The sequence below is a fragment of the Silene latifolia genome, chromosome 2 (assembly GCF_048544455.1).
Source record: "Silene latifolia isolate original U9 population chromosome 2, ASM4854445v1, whole genome shotgun sequence".
NCBI lineage: Eukaryota > Viridiplantae > Streptophyta > Magnoliopsida > Caryophyllales > Caryophyllaceae > Silene > Silene latifolia.
This window is the reverse complement of record NC_133527.1, coordinates 192,550,163-192,568,119: the sequence shown is the minus strand read 5'-3', so window position 1 is coordinate 192,568,119 and position 17,957 is coordinate 192,550,163. Positions and strand designations below refer to the sequence as shown.

General features: G+C 37.1%; 2 protein-coding genes across 2 annotated transcripts; one reads left to right on the top strand and one right to left on the bottom strand.

Annotated features, from left to right (window-relative positions):
• The first annotated feature begins 3,679 nt into the window (after positions 1–3,679).
• LOC141644082 (serine/threonine-protein kinase 1-like) lies at positions 3,680–16,155 on the top strand. Its single transcript, XM_074453524.1, has 18 exons — positions 3,680–4,680; positions 5,538–5,626; positions 5,719–5,826; positions 5,911–6,018; positions 6,265–6,355; positions 6,809–6,861; positions 7,417–7,479; positions 7,598–7,642; positions 8,213–8,248; positions 9,431–9,486; positions 11,010–11,091; positions 11,749–11,877; positions 11,969–12,116; positions 12,973–13,123; positions 14,260–14,455; positions 14,866–15,063; positions 15,161–15,249; positions 15,888–16,155. The coding sequence occupies exons 1-18, from the start codon at positions 3,960–3,962 to the stop codon at positions 15,985–15,987; spliced, it is 2,463 nt and encodes an 820-aa protein (XP_074309625.1). The 5' UTR covers positions 3,680–3,959; the 3' UTR covers positions 15,988–16,155.
• Positions 16,156–16,664: 509 nt separating this feature from the next.
• On the bottom strand, positions 16,665–17,363 carry LOC141641853 (F-box/kelch-repeat protein At3g06240-like). The gene has a single exon (XM_074450500.1). The coding sequence runs from the start codon at positions 17,361–17,363 to the stop codon at positions 16,665–16,667; it is 699 nt and encodes a 232-aa protein (XP_074306601.1).
• Between the last annotated feature and the right edge of the window lie 594 nt (positions 17,364–17,957).

Genomic DNA, 17,957 nt, shown 5'->3' with positions numbered 1-17,957 from the left:
TCAGTATACTAGCAGTTGTCGGATTATATATTGCGTTATTGAGAATGGGGTGTTGTTTGTTGAATTTGCTGTCTCATAAAAAAAAATACACCTGTGTTATTGTTGGTTTTCTAGAACAGGAGCTGCTTCGTGGTTAATGGTTCGGTGGAGTAAGGTGGTCAGAAAATGCTTGAATTAATAGGAGAAAAGTGCATGAATCATGTTTAACTTCTACAGTATTAATATACAAGACATAAGCAATGTGGCATTGGTGTTATAAGTTAAGGAAAAACAGTATATTTGCTTATTTTATACTACATGCAGTGATCTTATATTAGACCGTTTTAAATATTTTTGTTTTCTCATTAGATTAGTGTTATAAGTAAAAGAAAAGTTTAAACTTTGCTGATTTTATATGTAATTGTGAATTATTTATAGTACTTGATCTATGAACATGAAATTTTGAACCATTTATATTTTTGCTGGATTAGTTGTAAAACTTGTGTGTTCCCCAGTTCCTCAGATACGACCCGTGTTACTCAGACACGGCGACAGGCGTGTCCGACACGAAATTTCTGAAATTTATGGACACGCCGACAGTGTGTCTTGACCAACAAAGTGGACACGACACGACACATTAATCTATAATAACATCCCTTGAATTTTAGTAACCAGTAAACAAATAGGCATGTGTAAAGACAAGAAGCCCATTAAATACATCTCTTAGACCATGTTTATCCGTAGTTCTTGCAAACCTAGGTCTTACATTAAATATTAATATTTTTTCTAAACCAAGATAGAAGCCTTAGTTCTTGTTTTTACTCTTTTATCAAGCCCTACCTTAACTTACTTAAACCATCTCCTTATCTTTTTACTATATACAACAAGAATAACAAAAATAAATAAATATTTGTCCCAAAATTTGTGTGTATACATATATTAATGTAACATATAATATTTTTGAATTTTTTAAGTTTTATGATATTTTTTCATTTAAAAATAATGTTTTATAAACAATACAAATAAATTATAATGTGCTCCAAAATATGTCAAATGTGATCTCATTTTATAGAGCACGAAAAATTATAAATTTTTATATAATTATAATTTTTTTTTAATATGTAAAATTAAAATTAAAACCATTTTGAAAAGAATAACAATAACTTCTTTTTTCCAATAAACCTTCTATCCATTCACTAGCTGACATGTGGCATGGAAGAGGAGGTCTTGAATGTGGGCTAAGTGTTCCATATTGGAACGCATGGAACGACTTTGTGAAACAAGGTCTACATTTTATTTTTGTTTTCCTTTTTGTTTTTTAGTTTTTTTGTCCTTATTCAAGACCTTGCCCATGTAAAATCTACCTATAAACATGGTCTTAGGCTGCCAACTAAGAGAAGCCCAATATAAATGTGGCTGCCAACTAAGAGAAGCCCAATATAAATGTGCAAAGCAGCCCAACCATTCACTTAAAACTTAAAACCCTAACATAGGTTTACTACAATCACAGCCTCTTTTCATTTACTTTTCTTTTATTTCTTTTACTTTTTTTCATTTCTTTTACTTCTTTCTCTGTCCCGTGCTTCTTCAATGAAATCTAACTGGTAAGTCCTCTTCAATATAAAGACCCTTATTCTTCTCTCTCTTTTCTTTCTAAACCAAGCTTCACCCAATCAATGTTGATTTTGTCTGTGCGTGTCAGAGTCGTGTCAGACACGTGTCACTTGTCGTGTCGGCCACCGTGTCGTGTCCGACACGCCACCTGACAGCCGTGTCGGAGTAACGCTGGATACGACAGTCTTAACTATAAGTAATGGGCTAAAGATGTGTGACAATCTTATACTCCCTCCGTCCCGATCAATTGTTGTCCTTTGGTTTTGGCACAAAGATCAAGGAAAGAGGAGGGGCCAATTACTAAATGACAAGTGGACCCAATTGTATGAATGATCAAATTATTCATCAAATTCATTCTTAAAATAGAAAGGACAACAATTGACTGAGACACCCCAAAATGGAATTGGAACACAAATGACCGGGACAAAGGAGTATAAGTCTTGCTAATGGGTTGTCTCCAACTTTTAACAGTCGCATACTCCTTCCAATTCTATGTATTCTTTCCCTTGTTTATGGACACGGGAATTAAGGAGAGTAATAAAATAAGAGTAAAAAGTTGGGTGGGGTTTGGTGGTTGGAGAGAGGGATGAATAATTATGAGTTAAATAAAGAATGGTGGGGCCAAAACTTTAAGAAAAGTAATAAAATATGAGTAAAAGTGTTGGGTGGGGTTTAGTGATAGGAGAGAGAAATTAATAAAATAAAAGTAAAAATTTCCAAAATAAGAAAAGGGAAGAAAACCCGAATAATCCGTTTTAGGAAATAGGGAAGAATATATAGAATAGGAGAATAGGAGGGAGTATAAATTAATGTGCAGCTCTGGTTATTTTCTCAATTCAGACATGGACAACACTACTCCACCAAAAGGAAGTGTAGCTGCTGCTGCAAGTCTTCGCCGGAGAAGGACAGCGGGTGTAGGTGAGCTGGAGGGTGCTTCATGCTCCAATTTTATAAGGACGATTCCCCTGGTTTGAAGATATCTCCCATTGTTGTACATATGATGAGCGTCCAGTTTATGGCCTTTTTCGCCTTGCTTCATAAAGCTGGCAAGCTCTGGTTGGTTGGTCCAGAAGAACCGAAGAGCTCACATGCTATATGGATGTCTGCTTTAAGTTTTAGAGAATTTTCGTATTTCTTCTGTCGTGTATTTCACTTTGTACTCAAAGAGTAGATTACTCAGTTATGGAAAGGTCTGCTTTAAATTTTAGAGATTTTTCTTATTTCTTGTGTCGTGTATTTCACTTTTATACTCAAGAGTAGATTTACTCAGTTATGGAAATCGTTCTAAAAGACTACAACACACTGTGATACATCAACATTTTCATGCACCACCATTTTCATGCACCAGGCTGTTAAATTGAATGCACTTGTGAAATTTCATATTATTGCCCGAGAGTATTTTGGTGATGGGGAATTGTTCTCCTAGGTGAATTGTTTTTTTTTAGTGAAAGAAAAGGGGATTTTTTTAATTTTGAGTGTAGTCCGACATGAAAATCGGAAAAAACAATATCTGCTAACATCTCCAGGCACATATCTACCCAAACACGAGTGAAGTAGTCAATAGGCATGTAGTGAGCCATACAATGGGCTGCCTCGTTCCGCTTCTCTGAACAAAAGAATAGCTACTGAACTCAAAACTACCAGCTATTAATATATCTCGTTAGCTAAATTACCCGATTGAAGCATTTGGATGAGTTGGAGAGAGTCAGACTCAACATTTATAATTCGTGTGTTTGAAAACTCTTCATTGAATATTAATTTTAAATATGATCACTACTGTGTTTTGATTTGTCGCTATTGTCTCCTTTCACAAACATACATACAAAACAACTGCACTCTATCTATGCATGAATCAATACTAATCGAACTAAACGAGTAACAATATCTTGGGTATCGCGCGCGAAACTTGCGGTGTAACAATTAGGATTTAGACCCAACATATCAATATTCATCTTTCTTTACGCGCGTTATTAAACTAAACGAGTCACAATATCTTGGGGTATCGCGCGCACCGCGCGCGATACAACAACTAGTGCATCCTAAATATATATAAGTTAAATCACTATTCTTAAAATAACTTGATTATAACCTATAACAACAACTCAAAATGATCAAAACTCAAAAAATCTCAAACTCAAACATACTTGAATTTGGCAAACTCAAACTAACTCAACCCAAACCAACCCGAACTTAATCGAACTCGAATGGCCGTTGGGCAAGAGTGCAAGGCTGTAATTCATCGAGACGGTGAAATTAACGGTAACAGCACCAGCTACATCAACTTACAAGTTTTACAAGTTTACAAACACTAAAACAGTTCCACGGTAAACATCACGAACACAAACCCGAACACGAACTCGATCACGATGGATTTCTCCCCACGGCGAGGTCGCCGCCCACCTACACCCAACCTACCACCACCATCACCGTCGTCAAAGACGGCGAAATCCGCCGACATATACTCAACCTTCGTCGTTCACTCCGACAATTCCGATTCCGGCGGCGACATTGACGACGAATCTCTCCCTCCTCTCCTCAAACGCGTTCCTAAAGACTTCGGTGGGCCCGATTTCGACACCTTCATATCCAAACCCCCAATTCCTACCCCTAGGAGGCACATCGTGCCTCACCGATACGACGATGATGACGATAACGATAGCGATAGCGATAGCGATAACAATAATGATTTCAGCACTTTTGTTGTTAAGAAAGGGAGGAATGTTGAGGAAGACGATGACGATAGCGATGTCGATGGTGATTTTGGCACGTTTGTGGTGAAAAAGACGGGAGGAGAGAGGGAGAGGGAGAGGGAGAGTGAGTCGGTGTCGGGGACGATGGTGAGGAGGACTGGGGGAGGGGGTGGGGGTGGTAGTGGGAGTGGGACGATGAGTAGGGCGGTGGCGAGTATGCAGGCGGTAGGGGAGTTAGGGTTTGGAGGGAAGAATAGAAGGAGTGGTGGTGGGACGGGGAATTCGGAGGAGGTTTCGCAGGCGAGGTCGTTGCAGAGTAAAAGGTCGTCTAGTTCGATTCCTGATTGTATTAATAGAGAGGATCCTTGTTTGAAGTATGAGTTGCTTCATGAGCTTGGTGAGTGAGTTTCTCAATGTAGGTGTCATGGTGTAATGTGTTTGTTGAATGTTGAAGAATTTCGAAAAATTTGTGCAGGATTTAAGTCAGTTCATCGAAAAATATGCATAGTTGATTTTAACTGATGTTACTGCATTTTGATGATAGGCACTGTTGAGATGCCTGAGTGGCTTCATGAATTAGGTCATTTGAGTGATTGATGATGATCAATGTTTTTTTTGGTGTAAGCCATTTGGTTTAGTCCGGATTCAAGCCGGGTAGGACCACTAGGGTGGTAACTCTCCCTCACGAGTTTTAACACTGCTGCATTCCCAGGTCTCGAACACGAGACCTCTGGTTAAGCTAGAACAACCCCTTGCCAGTTGATCTAAGTGCTCATGGGTAGTGATTGATGATCAATGTGAGGTTGAGGTTTTTGTTTATTTGATGTTGTTGATCGACTTGTGAAAATTTTGAATTTGATATATGGGATCTTGTCGATTTTCTTTTGCATGCTTTTTATAAGCAATTGATGATGTAAATTGTGTGATCCTGTTGAGATAATTTTTGTCTGACATTGCTAGACTAGTGTGGCGTAAATGCCACAGATAATACTAGTGTGGGTGTTCTGAAGCCATTACTTTTCATACATGATATGTGTTGTTAGTTTATGGATGAATGTGGATTGTGTTATGTTGCAAAGTTCACATTGAACTTGCACTAGTTTTTTGACTGAATCAATGGTAGACAGCGTTTGTCAGTTTCATATAGCTTAGATGATAGCATGTTCAACAGCTTTGGAAATGACTTCGTTGAAATGCTATGTTCTATTACCTTTGCTGTTGTGATGATTTGTGATGGGTATTTGTGAAATGCAGGGAAAGGGTCGTATGGGTCTGTGTATAAAGCTAGGGATCTAAAGACTTCAGAAATGGTTGCAATTAAAGTCATATCATTAGCTGAAGGGGTTGTTTATTTTTCTTATCATCTTTGAATTTGATGTTTGTTTGGGTAATGCAGTGAGATATCTTTAATAATTTTACGTGAGTTGGCTTGTAGGAGGAGGGATATGAAGAGATACGTGGCGAGATTGAAATGCTTCAGCAATGTAGTCATCCCAATGTTGTACGTTACCTCGGAAGTTACCAAGGAGAAGAGTATCTCTGGGTAGGTTTTTTATTTGTGTTTTGATTAGAAGGAATTATGCACTTTAGTACGTGATATGTTGTAACGTGGAAAATGTTCTCGCAGATAGTGATGGAGTACTGTGGGGGTGGAAGTGTTGCTGACCTGATGAATGTTACTGATGAGCCCTTAGATGAAAATCAAATAGCCTACATCTGTAGGGAAGCATTAAAGGTATGACAAATTCAGTTTTCTTCAATTTCTGATGAATCGAGTGGTGTGCAAGTGTTTACAATTTCATTTCTGAAGGTTTCCTATCCACACTGCTGGTATCCTTGGAACTACTTAAATTCTTTCTTAAAGTGTTTGATCCTCGTTCTGTTGGATGGCTGGCAATAGACAGATGTCTCATAAGTTCTTTTGTGATTATTCTACTGTCAGGAACTAATTTCTCTAGTTCGTTCCCCCTTTTTTTTGTAGGGTTTAGCTTATTTGCATTCAATCTTTAAGGTTCACAGAGATATCAAAGGTGGTAATATATTATTGACTGAACAAGGAGAGGTGAAGTTGGGTATGTATACTTCTGGTTTATTTTTTCCAATATATTTTTCATGGTATTGCTCTCCAACTTATCCTTGAACTAAGGTTTTGTTGTTGTATTTTTATGGCATTTCTGTCGATTTCTTTTTTTTTTTCGGGATCCTAGTAGCTCATTTGATACAATCTTATAATGTGGAAGAACAGTACAGTATGAGTAGTAATGAAATTTGAGATTCAACTTTTCTCAGGAGGTCCATGTGGACACTGTGAATGTCTGTGATACTCATCTTCATGTTTACAAGTTACAAATTACAAACTCACTCCCTGAAATTATGTCTGAAAAACCAATTCTGTAGTTTTGTGTGCCTCTGGATTTGGAGGTTGAGTTGGTGCATTGTAGTAATCAGCCTCAACCACTTTTATCTTTAGCTGATGATGATATTCCTGCACTTTGTTTCTAATGCGACTTCCTTAATTCTGACAGGTGATTTTGGCGTTGCAGCACAGCTAACAAGAACCATGTCAAAACGTAATACGGTATATCTATATTTCGTGCCTAATGTTGAGCGTTGTATGTCGTTCTTAGAATGCCTTCATAATCAGTCATTAGCCTCTGTTTATGTCTGTATAATCTGTCAATTGCATTTGTCACGTAATGTCTTGGACTCTTGGCTATTATTCTATGCCAAGAGAAAGAAATAGGACACAGATTCAACAACATTTGAAAGTTGATGTCACATATGAAAGCCATGTCACAAAATACTACGGAGTAATTTTCAAGAAGTCTCGACTGGTTTCTTTGTTTGGTTGAATACCTTGTAATGCCCGATGAACTTGCTACAAATTTGTGGTAGTGATTTTTTCTTTTATGGAATTGTCCATTCATGCATTATTTTTCTTTGTGCTATTATTTTGTGAGTTGCTATAGAGTCCATTCGGGCCACACTGTTTTGTTAAGTTAATTTGAATGAGAGAAAGTCGGTTCCATAATGAAGAAGATGCCAGGCATTCAGTTTTATATTTACTAACATTTCTTTGCCTTTGTATCTTTTGTCCAATCTACTGATCTTGTATGCTTTTTTATGCATACAGTTTATTGGCACACCACATTGGATGGCCCCTGAAGTCATTCAAGAGAGCCGCTATGATGGAAAGGTATGCAGACGTTTTGGGCAGATGTTACTAAATCTATGTTCAGCTGTAGTATTAAATATATACTGCTTACTAGGAAACCTTCAAAAGTGACTCACCAGGTTATGTCGTGGCCTGTTAGGTGGATGTTTGGGCTCTGGGAGTGTCTGCAATAGAGATGGCAGAGGTACTTTTCCTTCTCAGTGAGCATGTCTTAATGGAATGAGCTTATGTTTCTAGAGTTGTCTTTCCTACAGCCGCTTCTGTTTTGCATCTTCTTCTACTTCCTTTACTCTACGAGCGATTTATTTACTCTTTCTAGGATGTTCACTTCAAAGTTGAAGTTTATTCTCTATTAAATGGAATATTGAAGTTGATTCTGACCTTTCAGTCCAGTCGTAGAATAGTTCTGGTCTCCCCAAGTTAGTAGAAATTAAGACTGCTTACATCTGGCACAGTGGATCCAAACTGAACTGTTGTGGTCATTGCTGTTGTTCTCCAGTCTCCTGCGGGAAGAGAGTTTTTGGGATATATGAATATATCCCTTTATAATGATAAAAAAACCATTAAAACATATACGCTTTAACGAAAGTAATACCAAAGTGGAAATTATTTATGGGTCATTCGTAAACAGCCTCGCCATATGCGGGAGCCCCTGAGGCACTGGAGTAATGTTGTATTTCACTGTGCTGTTAAAGTGGATTTTGTGTAGAGTTGTTCATTCAGTTTTACCAGTTCTTACTGTTTTCATCTTCAGGGACTCCCTCCAAGATCAGCAGTTCATCCTATGCGGGTTAGTGAGCAAATTTGTAGTAGCTTGAACACTAATTTGGTCACATTATGAATGTCTGACTATTTTTTTTTTTCCGTTTTATGATTTAAAATGCACTTTGATCCAGTTATATGTATATGGCTTCAAACGATATGTAGACCCTTTGTTTTAGAACGCTTGAGATGTACGAGGTAATGAGGACCGCGTAACAACGTAATATTATGTACCAAGAAGATCCCCCTCGGCCCTCTTGTGGTCTTTTAGTTTTAAATTTTTAATCTTTAAATTTAGGGTCTTTGTGGTGGTTTAACATTATTTATAATTCTAATGTAGTCAACGACACTATTATTTTTTGCTTTGGATTCTGATTAAAAAAAGTAAGTAGTTAATTGTCCTCGTTGTATTGTGAACCAGCGGTAGGTTGGTGCAATTGTCGGATAATTTTCATTATGGGTCCTTGTGAAACACTCTCTTTGTAAATTCAACGCACCGGTAAGGTTACATATTGGATGAGGTTTTACATGAGCTTTTCAAAAGCATAAAAATTGACATAGAGTGGCAAAGACAAGGGTAGAATTAACTAATAAAAAGAAAAAAAAAATGCACTTTTACATAGAGATCTACCGCGGTGCACCTCAACACTCACACTCACTACTCACTGACACCTGGCACCGCAATTGTGGTGTGAGGTACGTCTACTGGAACCTGAGTGTGCCTTGCGCGCCTTGGCAAACATTTTGAAACTAAATTAGATGTAGATGCTGGTCATGTGGTTTTGTGGTTGCTACTCTTAATACCAAGATCCTGCATTATTTGAACCTGCGCCGATTCAATAGAATAATTTAGCAGTCCAGAAACAGAGATGGAATTTTGTTTAGGTGCTGGTTTGCTGTTGGGGTCTGCGGTGAAGTGTATACATTTTTCTGATTGGCTGTTTCCTTACTGTTATAACTGTTATTTGGACACTTCATGTTACTCCATATACCCATGTCCGACACTGGACACTCGACTCTCGGTACTAAAACCACGAGTGTTTTTCATAAAATAGCCGACTCCAACACTTGTCTTAACACACATCCCATTTATCCAGAACAGTAGCTGTTCACAATGTTCTGCTCTGTTATTGTCTTGTCCAAGTTTTTCATCTTAAAATTTTGCCGAAGTTTAGTTATTATCTCTAATTTCCTGTTGTTCGTCTACTAGGTCCTTTTCATGATATCTATTGAACCCGCACCAATGCTTGAGGACAAAGAAAAATGGTGTGGTAATCGAGGCTTATTTATTTGTTTGTCCTTTCAATTCTTGCGTTAAATAAATATTGTTTGTTATGATATTCTTCATTTCATCTCATTCAGTCGCCTTCCTTCCTGTTTGCTCTGAACATTATTCTTTGCTTCTGCACTTCTAGAGTAGTAATTTAGTAGTGTAATACGGAGTACTATTTTTGATTTTCTTGTGTTCTGCTCCTACGTGAGGATTTTGGAGAAGGTGCTAGGTACAAAAAGTCTTAACTTGTCATAGTTGCCGTGATATGTCTGAATTTTATGGTTGTTAACATGGTAATACACTCAATATCTCAGAAAGATTCTGCTTTTCTGTTGATTTGCAGCCTCATCATGTGTCACTATGCTTCATTTGCACTCTCGTGAAGTCTGGATAGTGCTTCTCTCTCTCCATTAGTCTTATATCTTTGGTATTGTGATTTAATTATTTTATTATCCCGTCCCTGAGCTGCACTGTGTGTGACGAGACTTCTTTAGACTTTCAAGACACCACACTCCCTTTGGTTTTGGGAATGGAGAGGAAGGAAGACTGATTGGATGAAATAGATGCTGTGCTATGTTTAATTTTTTTTGACATATTTAGTGTTTTCATTTAATTTTTAAAAAAAATTATTTGTTCCTCTCTCCTTTATTACACCTTTTTTTACCAACCTCTTTCTTATATATTTTACTTGGTTTACTTTTAAGGTATTCCGGATCCTTAAATTCCACTTCGGTTTTCAAAATGGTTTTAATCTTTATTCTCGATTTAAATTTTAAGTTTTTATAAAAAAAAATTCCGGATTTCGATTTTAAAACCTATAAATTTTCCTTGGCTTTGTATTATGTTTCGCTCTCCCTTTTGTTTTTCATTTTTTCCCTTTTTTATTTTTTTCGCATTTTGAGGTGTGCGTTCACCCATGGACGGTTCTAAAGGATGATTCATGTCAGCCGACCCCAAATCATTTTGGGATTAAGGCTCTGATGTTGTTGTTGTTGTTGTTGTTGCAAATCAGTGTTCTTATAAAATCTTAAGAGAACCTTATCTACTCGTTAAAATAGGAGATACGGAAACCAACAGATCAAAGTGACATTCCATCTAGACCATGGTTTCTTTGGCATGTCATTTTAAATTACTGTTTTGAAGTCGTGAATTAATCATTAAAATGAAGTCTCTAGTAACTGGACTGAATAGATCATAAATTCTATATTTTTCGCATGGAAATATATGGTAGCTGTCGGTCAAGGTTGATGGTTTCTTTGTTCACCTGTTTCTGTTTCTCCATTATTTTTTTTTATTTTTGAAAATCCGAGTCACGCTGAAGAGGGATATTGGTTGGTATAGCTCTTTCACTTTGTTTTTTCCTTCTGTGTATTGTAACTTGTTTGGAATCTCTTATCGTTGCCCCTATTCAAGTTTTCACAAACTCTATCTTATAATCTCTTTTATCGGTGGAAGATTGTTACTGCTTGAAATGTCTATCTGAGTACTTAGAAAAAAGATTTTGGATGCTTCACAGGTCTTTAATATTTCACGATTTTGTGGCAAAGTGCCTGACCAAGGAGCCACGCTTGCGACCTACTGCGTCTGAAATGGTGAAGGTATTGAATGCTTCTTTTTCACGATGTCAAATTTACCCCTCTTAGTTTCATGATACCACCTCGCTGCTGCCTGTGTTGGATCTATTCTTTAGATACCTTTCTCACTTGTAAAAGAAATTTGCATTCCACAATTTCAGTCTCTGAGCTGCTATTTATCGCTGGCTGCTACCAATCCCGTTATAGTAATTTATCGCTCCTGATAATTTGCAACTGATTTCAGCTGTTGGGATGTATCTCATTGATTCTTCTTTGATAATGGGCTATGTTTATGATTCTATATATGCTACCATGATGGTCCATACTGATATTTTTAATACAAGACCTTTGGGGTTTCTTGAAAAAAATTATACTTGCTGAGTTGCTGTACATAATATACACATGATCTGACATGCATATATGGACATAGATCCATCTTCGTAATGCCTTGGGCTGAGCAATGGGAACATTATAGAAAGAAACATAATTCAGTGTTGTGCACGCTCCCGGGCTTGATAATCATTAACAGGAAATAGAGCAGTCCGATATCAAATTATAAATCATCGCTTCGTATTTTGGTTTAAAGAGAGTGTTTTTCCTTAGTAGTACGTTTTAGTGTTTTTTTCCGTCACTTATTTGAGTAATTTGCATTCTCACTTGCTTGTATTCCAACACATGAAGCATAAATTTACTGAGAGGTGCAAAGCCGGGGCTTCTTCAATGTTGGCAAAAATTGAGAAGGCCAGACAAATCAGGGAATCTATGGCACTTCAAGCTGAAAGCCTTCATGATGGAACATTATTGGCCGGAGTATGTCTATGTGTCCCCAAAGATCCTTTCGCTTACAGTGTTGGTCTTTTCTGTTCTGATCTCTTTCTGTAATCCTTGCTACGTATTACAGGAGATGGAGGGTCTTAAAGTGAATCAGGACTATGGTGACACAGTTCCGTCAAAGCCTATTAACATTGGGCAGACAAGTAAAAATGAGGCATCCAAGGTAGCTGGCTCAGAAAAGTGGCAGACTTCTCAGAATCCAGAGCTGGCTGGAGGTGTTCCATTTTTCTTTTTCACTTTGATCTCTGAGTATATTTTAGATTGTAGTATAATTGAAATGGCCGTTTAACTTCTCTCTTATCAACGTTATATAGATACATGCAACTTTTCTTTATTGACCTATGTTACTCCTACTCTCCAAATTACGCGTGTGCTTTTGTCGGAAATTCAGCACTCGGACATAGGTTTTGACACTTGGATGTCTCATTTTAAGCCAAAAACATTAAGGCTGTTTTTCTTTTTATTTACCCCGACTCTCTATATTATGTGCGTGTTGTTGGGAATTCAGCACTCACACATAGGTTTCGACACTTGTATGTCTCATTTTAAGCCAAAAATATTTTAGATTTTTTTCCTTCTTTTTATTTATAAATAGCCAAGTCAACACATCACCCCTGCCTGTGTCCGGTATTTCTAACCGAGTATGTGAGTAATATAGGCCCCGTATATGTGATAATTATATAGGTTCCTTTAGGGTGGTTCATGAACACACAGTCCACCGCCCACCCCTCTCCTTGTAACAAATACAAATAACAATAAAACTTAACTTGTGATGTGTAAAGTTTGCTACATTGACCTCCATCAAGCTTACTCTAGTGGTGTCCCATGTTAGATCGTGGTTTCCTTTATATCTATTACATTTGACTTATTTTTAGTTCCGTCTGTCATTATAAGCATCATGATTATGAGTTTGTCAATGAAGCCCCTTAGATAAGAGCACTTTCGTTTTGGACTCCTTTGACTGAATTTGCTGGATTTGTTATTAAACTTCTGCACTACAGTTTGATTGAAGCTAATTTCTTATTTGCGTTGTCATAACATCCGTGGACTTTTGTGGTCTTTTGTCTGTAGGTGATTTTGGGACGGTGGTTGTTCATGGTGGCAATGAAACAGATAAGCCATTCACTCAAATATCACCATCTATCAAAGAACATTCTTCGTCTTTCGAAGGTGCTACTGGAGTTTCAACACATGGCGGTGTCAGAGAATCAAGGGATTCCAGGTATTCTTTCTCCCCCTGCCATGAAAGCCATAAAAGGTTTGAACATAGATGTTCGAGTATCCTTCACGGCTAATAGCCTTTGCAACTCAACGATAATGAATGCATGTCCGTACTGACCTATTAAAGGAAAGAACACTTTGCTCTTTAAGGAAACAGTACTCCCTCCATTCATTTGGACCTCACTACAGTTCCACTTCCATATAGCACAAGTTTTAACAAATAGGCAAGTAGAAGGATTAGATATGTCTAGTTGGTAAAGAGTAAAGTGAAAGGGGATGGGCAGTGGAAGCCACAGACCTTCGAGAGAATATTTTGCCTTTTTGGAAAAATTTTATCCAGACGTGGAAATGTACAGAATTGGTTTTAATGACCTGAAAAGGAAACTGTGCTGAACCCAAATGTATGGAAGGAGTATTACGTTGTCAGCAATTAATCAGATTTTGTTCCTCAGATTTGCTCAGAATAGATTCTGGCTAATGAGTTTTGTCTGAAGCACCCTACCATTCAGATTTTTTAATTTTAAAAGTCATGGGGCACACCAAGGTGACTAGGACCCATGACAAAGAGCTGCAAAGCGAGAGGCGATTGCCTGTGCTTCATGCGCACGAGGCACATAGTGTTTTCAAACAAATTTGTACTTTTCAAAACTGAAACAACAATACACCGTTTTATGGATGTTAAAGAGAGGAAACATGTATAAAAGGAAAACTAGGGATAATGGCTCACAGGGAAGAGGGATAATGAGAGAACGAGAAGGAAAAATATGAAATTTTAATTTTAGTCGTCTCACTTCTGCGCCTTATGTAAAAGGCGGACTTAATGTATCCCGGGGGTCTCTAGGTGGTGCATTAGTGACTCTTGTGCCTGGGAACACTTCTTAACTAAGCTCCCTATGTACTCTACTGTCTTTCCTCTTGTTCTTAGATCAACCACTGTATCTTGTACTCTTGTAGAGATAAGTGCTACTTGTCTCATTAATTTTTTCGTCATTGTGTTGGCATTTATAAAATCCATGTAATGAAGAACAAGATCCTGTTGACTTTGAGGTGATAGAATGTGTCTAATCCTGTTTTTCTACCGTCTTGCCATGATATATAGCTCTTTGTTCTGCTCACTGAGCTTTTACCTTTTTCCAGGGGAGATGCTGCTAGTGGTATGAGCGATAAATCTGTGCATGCTTCTAGCACTGTTAATCAAGAATTCCTTACATCGACCTTGACTCAGCCAAAGCTTAAAGAAAAAGATGCAGTTCAGGGGCGAATTGCTGGCTTTGGTAATAAATCATTTAGAAATGAAACTGTCAGCCAGAAAGCATTTGCCGTGCAAGACAAGGTGACCTTTTATGCTCTTCTTGAAGGAATACTTTATGTAATAGACTAATTGTGCTTACATCATCAAGTATTTCCAGAAAACTCATATACGAGTATAACATAGTCAAGTGAAGGAAATCTGATGAAATTATGGATAAATTCTTCACCATGCTTATTGTTAATTTATTTCTGTAATGCTAGAGAAAACTAGGGTGCCTAAAGAGCAATTTATTTCGATAAATGATCCAAGTTTTCCAGTTTTTTCCATCTCTAAATTTGCTGAAAGAAATTACTGTCTGTTTAAATTTTCTTAGATTCTCTGGGCTTAAAGTGCATCACAAACCGACCAGAATATTAACCAGACTTACTAGATTCATTGAGCTTTTGTCATGTTGATCACATCTGCTTAATTTGCTCATTTCTTTTGTGTAGCTTTGGTCGATATATGCTGCTGGAAATACAGTGCCTATTCCTTTTCTAAAAGCAACTGATATTTCACCAATTGCCCTCTTGTCTGATAATGTCTTTGGAGGCAAACAAAGTGAAAATAGTGGGATGGTAGCTGCCGAAACGTTGCAAGAACTTTTTGCTGGGGATGCACAAGCAAGAAAGAGGAGGGGTCAAAATGAGGTTTCGAAACATACTGTCTATTTTTGTGTATATTTTGTAACACAACCATTGATTCTCCCCTTGCTCTATATACTCAAGTCTCTTTCCTTGAATGCAGCCGATGGCCCTTCCTCCAAGTGTTTACCAAAGACTCACCTCCAGCCCCACACTAATGAATCTTACTCAAGCTCTTGCTTATCATAAAATGTAAGTTCGCCCTCTTTCTACCTGGTATTTAATTCCTTTTTGGCAACATGCTACTCAGTGCCTTATGGGCTCCTGCAAAGGGCGAGGTAGGGGTCGATTGCAGACCCCCTTTCTCTTGTGTTAGACCGTTAGCAACACAACAAAGAGGCCGTTTTTGAACGACCATTTTGAAATTTTTGTCGAGAATTGTAGCACATGGAATTTTCACAATAAAAAGAAATGCAATGTGTATCTAGTATAAATCATTTTGTTTTATTCCATTATAATCCAAGAACAACTCGAGGAAAAAATGCCTCTCTCACAATATCACAAGTGGGAGGGCAAGTGGGGTGCTCCATTTAATTCCCACTTGATTTGCCACTTGCATATTGTGAGAGAGGTACTATCCCCGTCTTCAGCTTATGACGGATAATGTCTCTCTTCAATGAGATGAGAATTAGTGATCCAAGAATGACTAGTCTTAGGCTCCATTGGAATTGAAAACCTTGTGATTCTTTTATGGCAAAAAATTTCGGTGATTTTGATATTCATTTATATTTCCGACAATGGAATGATTGAAATTCTATGAATTTTTCTGGTTCTATTGGTGAGTTATCGGAAGGTTTTAAATTTTATAGACATCATCTCACTTGACACAGGTGCTATGAAGAGATGCCGCTTCAAGATTTGCAGGTAGCACAAGAACAACAGACAATTCAGAATCTCTGTGATACGCTCCGAACCTTATTGCGCCTGTAGATTATTCCTGATTTATGTTTACCTGTGTTTTATCGTTCACCCCTATTTTTTTTTTAATTTGTATAATCTTGTATTTCTGGTGTCAGTAGTTTAAAATATATAGGAAAATGTACAGGTTAGTCTTGCCTTTTTTTTCTTGTTTTTATTGAAAATGAGGCTTGGGTTAAATTGGTACAGTATCTTTTTAGAATGACAAATTTGAATCGTGGATGCTGAAAAATCTATTATCTAGGGAGATTCAGCTGATTCATGAAGTTTTTTCACCTCACCTTCCATATTTGAGTTTTTTTTTTTTTTTTTTTTTTTTTGGTAATTTTCAATTTTCATGTAAAACTATTTTGCGACCTGTTTTATTTTTCTAAGAGCATGTTTGACGTAACTTGTTAAAAATAACTTTTTTGTTTTTTAAGCTTAATTTTCTAAAAGTGTTTTTCAAAAGTAGAATCACCAAATTGTTGCTTCTATTTTTATGGGTAAAAAGATGGTTTTTTGGCTTTTGAGAAATTTTTTTAGCATTTAGATAATAATGTAAAAATACGCCAAATCTTGTTCAGAAAACTGATTGTTACACATCGAAACTGACTCGATGAGATGAAAATAATTAAAAAGCACATCATTCAAACAAGCAAGTTTCGATTCATCAATTCGATGACGTAATAGTTTCGTGTAATGTAGGTTCAGGGGAGAACTAGGCTCTCCTGAAAAGGGACCAAGTCTTGAAGAGAAGCGGCTAAATATTTCTGGATTTCCTCTGCCTCGTGATCACTAAGAGAATCGATGAATGGGGTGGTTGTTCCCAACATGAAATACTTTTTCTCGGTAATTCCCCATGGCTTATAGTATGCATTCCTTAACATATTCTTACCCCAGTAGTGTTCCTTTATGTGAACTTTCTTAATCAACGTCCAACAACACGAGTTCAAATTCGAATAGTCCTTGATAACCCATATATTTAGTGCGAACATTGTCCCCTCCTTTGTTGTCTCCGATACTGAGAGCATATCTTTCCAAACTGACATCGTGAACGAATTATCATAATCATCGCCGTATCCACATGGTGGGGACTTTGGTGGTAAGTCTATATACCGGAAGCATTGACCACTAAGATTAAACGACAAGACTATCTCTTGCCTACGTTGTACATCAATACGTATCCAATGACAAGCTCCATTGACATAAGTTGCATGAAATTTCTGGCCTCCGAGGTCGAATTTGAGACTTATGGGTTTTAAATCTATGTCGATTTTAATCCATGAACCCGTTTTTAAGGAGTATATGAAGACACAACTCACTCCTTTGTCATTGTCTGGACTTACTACCACAAACTTATACTCTTTGCATTCGACATCTAATCCAAATCCGTAGCACAAATTCATGTCCCTGTATGTATTTCTATTAACAATTCTATTCCACGGCAAAAAGACCAATAGATGGATTCCATAGGCATATTAACATGTCTAGGTTTGACAAGTCAAGTAATACCAAGACTTACAAACGGACTTAAATCGTAATAAGCACTTAGAAGGCAATCTTGAAAGGATGTTCTCAATCAAGTCATTAGGGAGGTAAACTTGAATTTCAAGGTTTGCATGATCTTCCATGGCCATAGCTCTTCCTCGTCAAGGATAGTCCACTTTTATTAATTTTGCTGTATTGTATTGAGGTAAATAAATATTCTTATGAAAATAAGAGATTAATCTCTTATTTATATTGGTTAAGGTGGACTCCTATGGAAATAACTTCCTAATAAGAAAATACAATTACAAATTATTACAAACAATAGTATTCCTAATCATATCATCATTAGTTTCCTAAGCTGAAACTCGGTAACTACTAGTATTATTTTGACAGTGTTAAAGCCTGAATATTTCAACTTATAATTGTTATTGTTATTTAATACAAAGTATAAATCCTAAATAATACTCCCTCCGTCCCGGTGAATTGTTATCTATTTCTATTTTGAGGTGTAT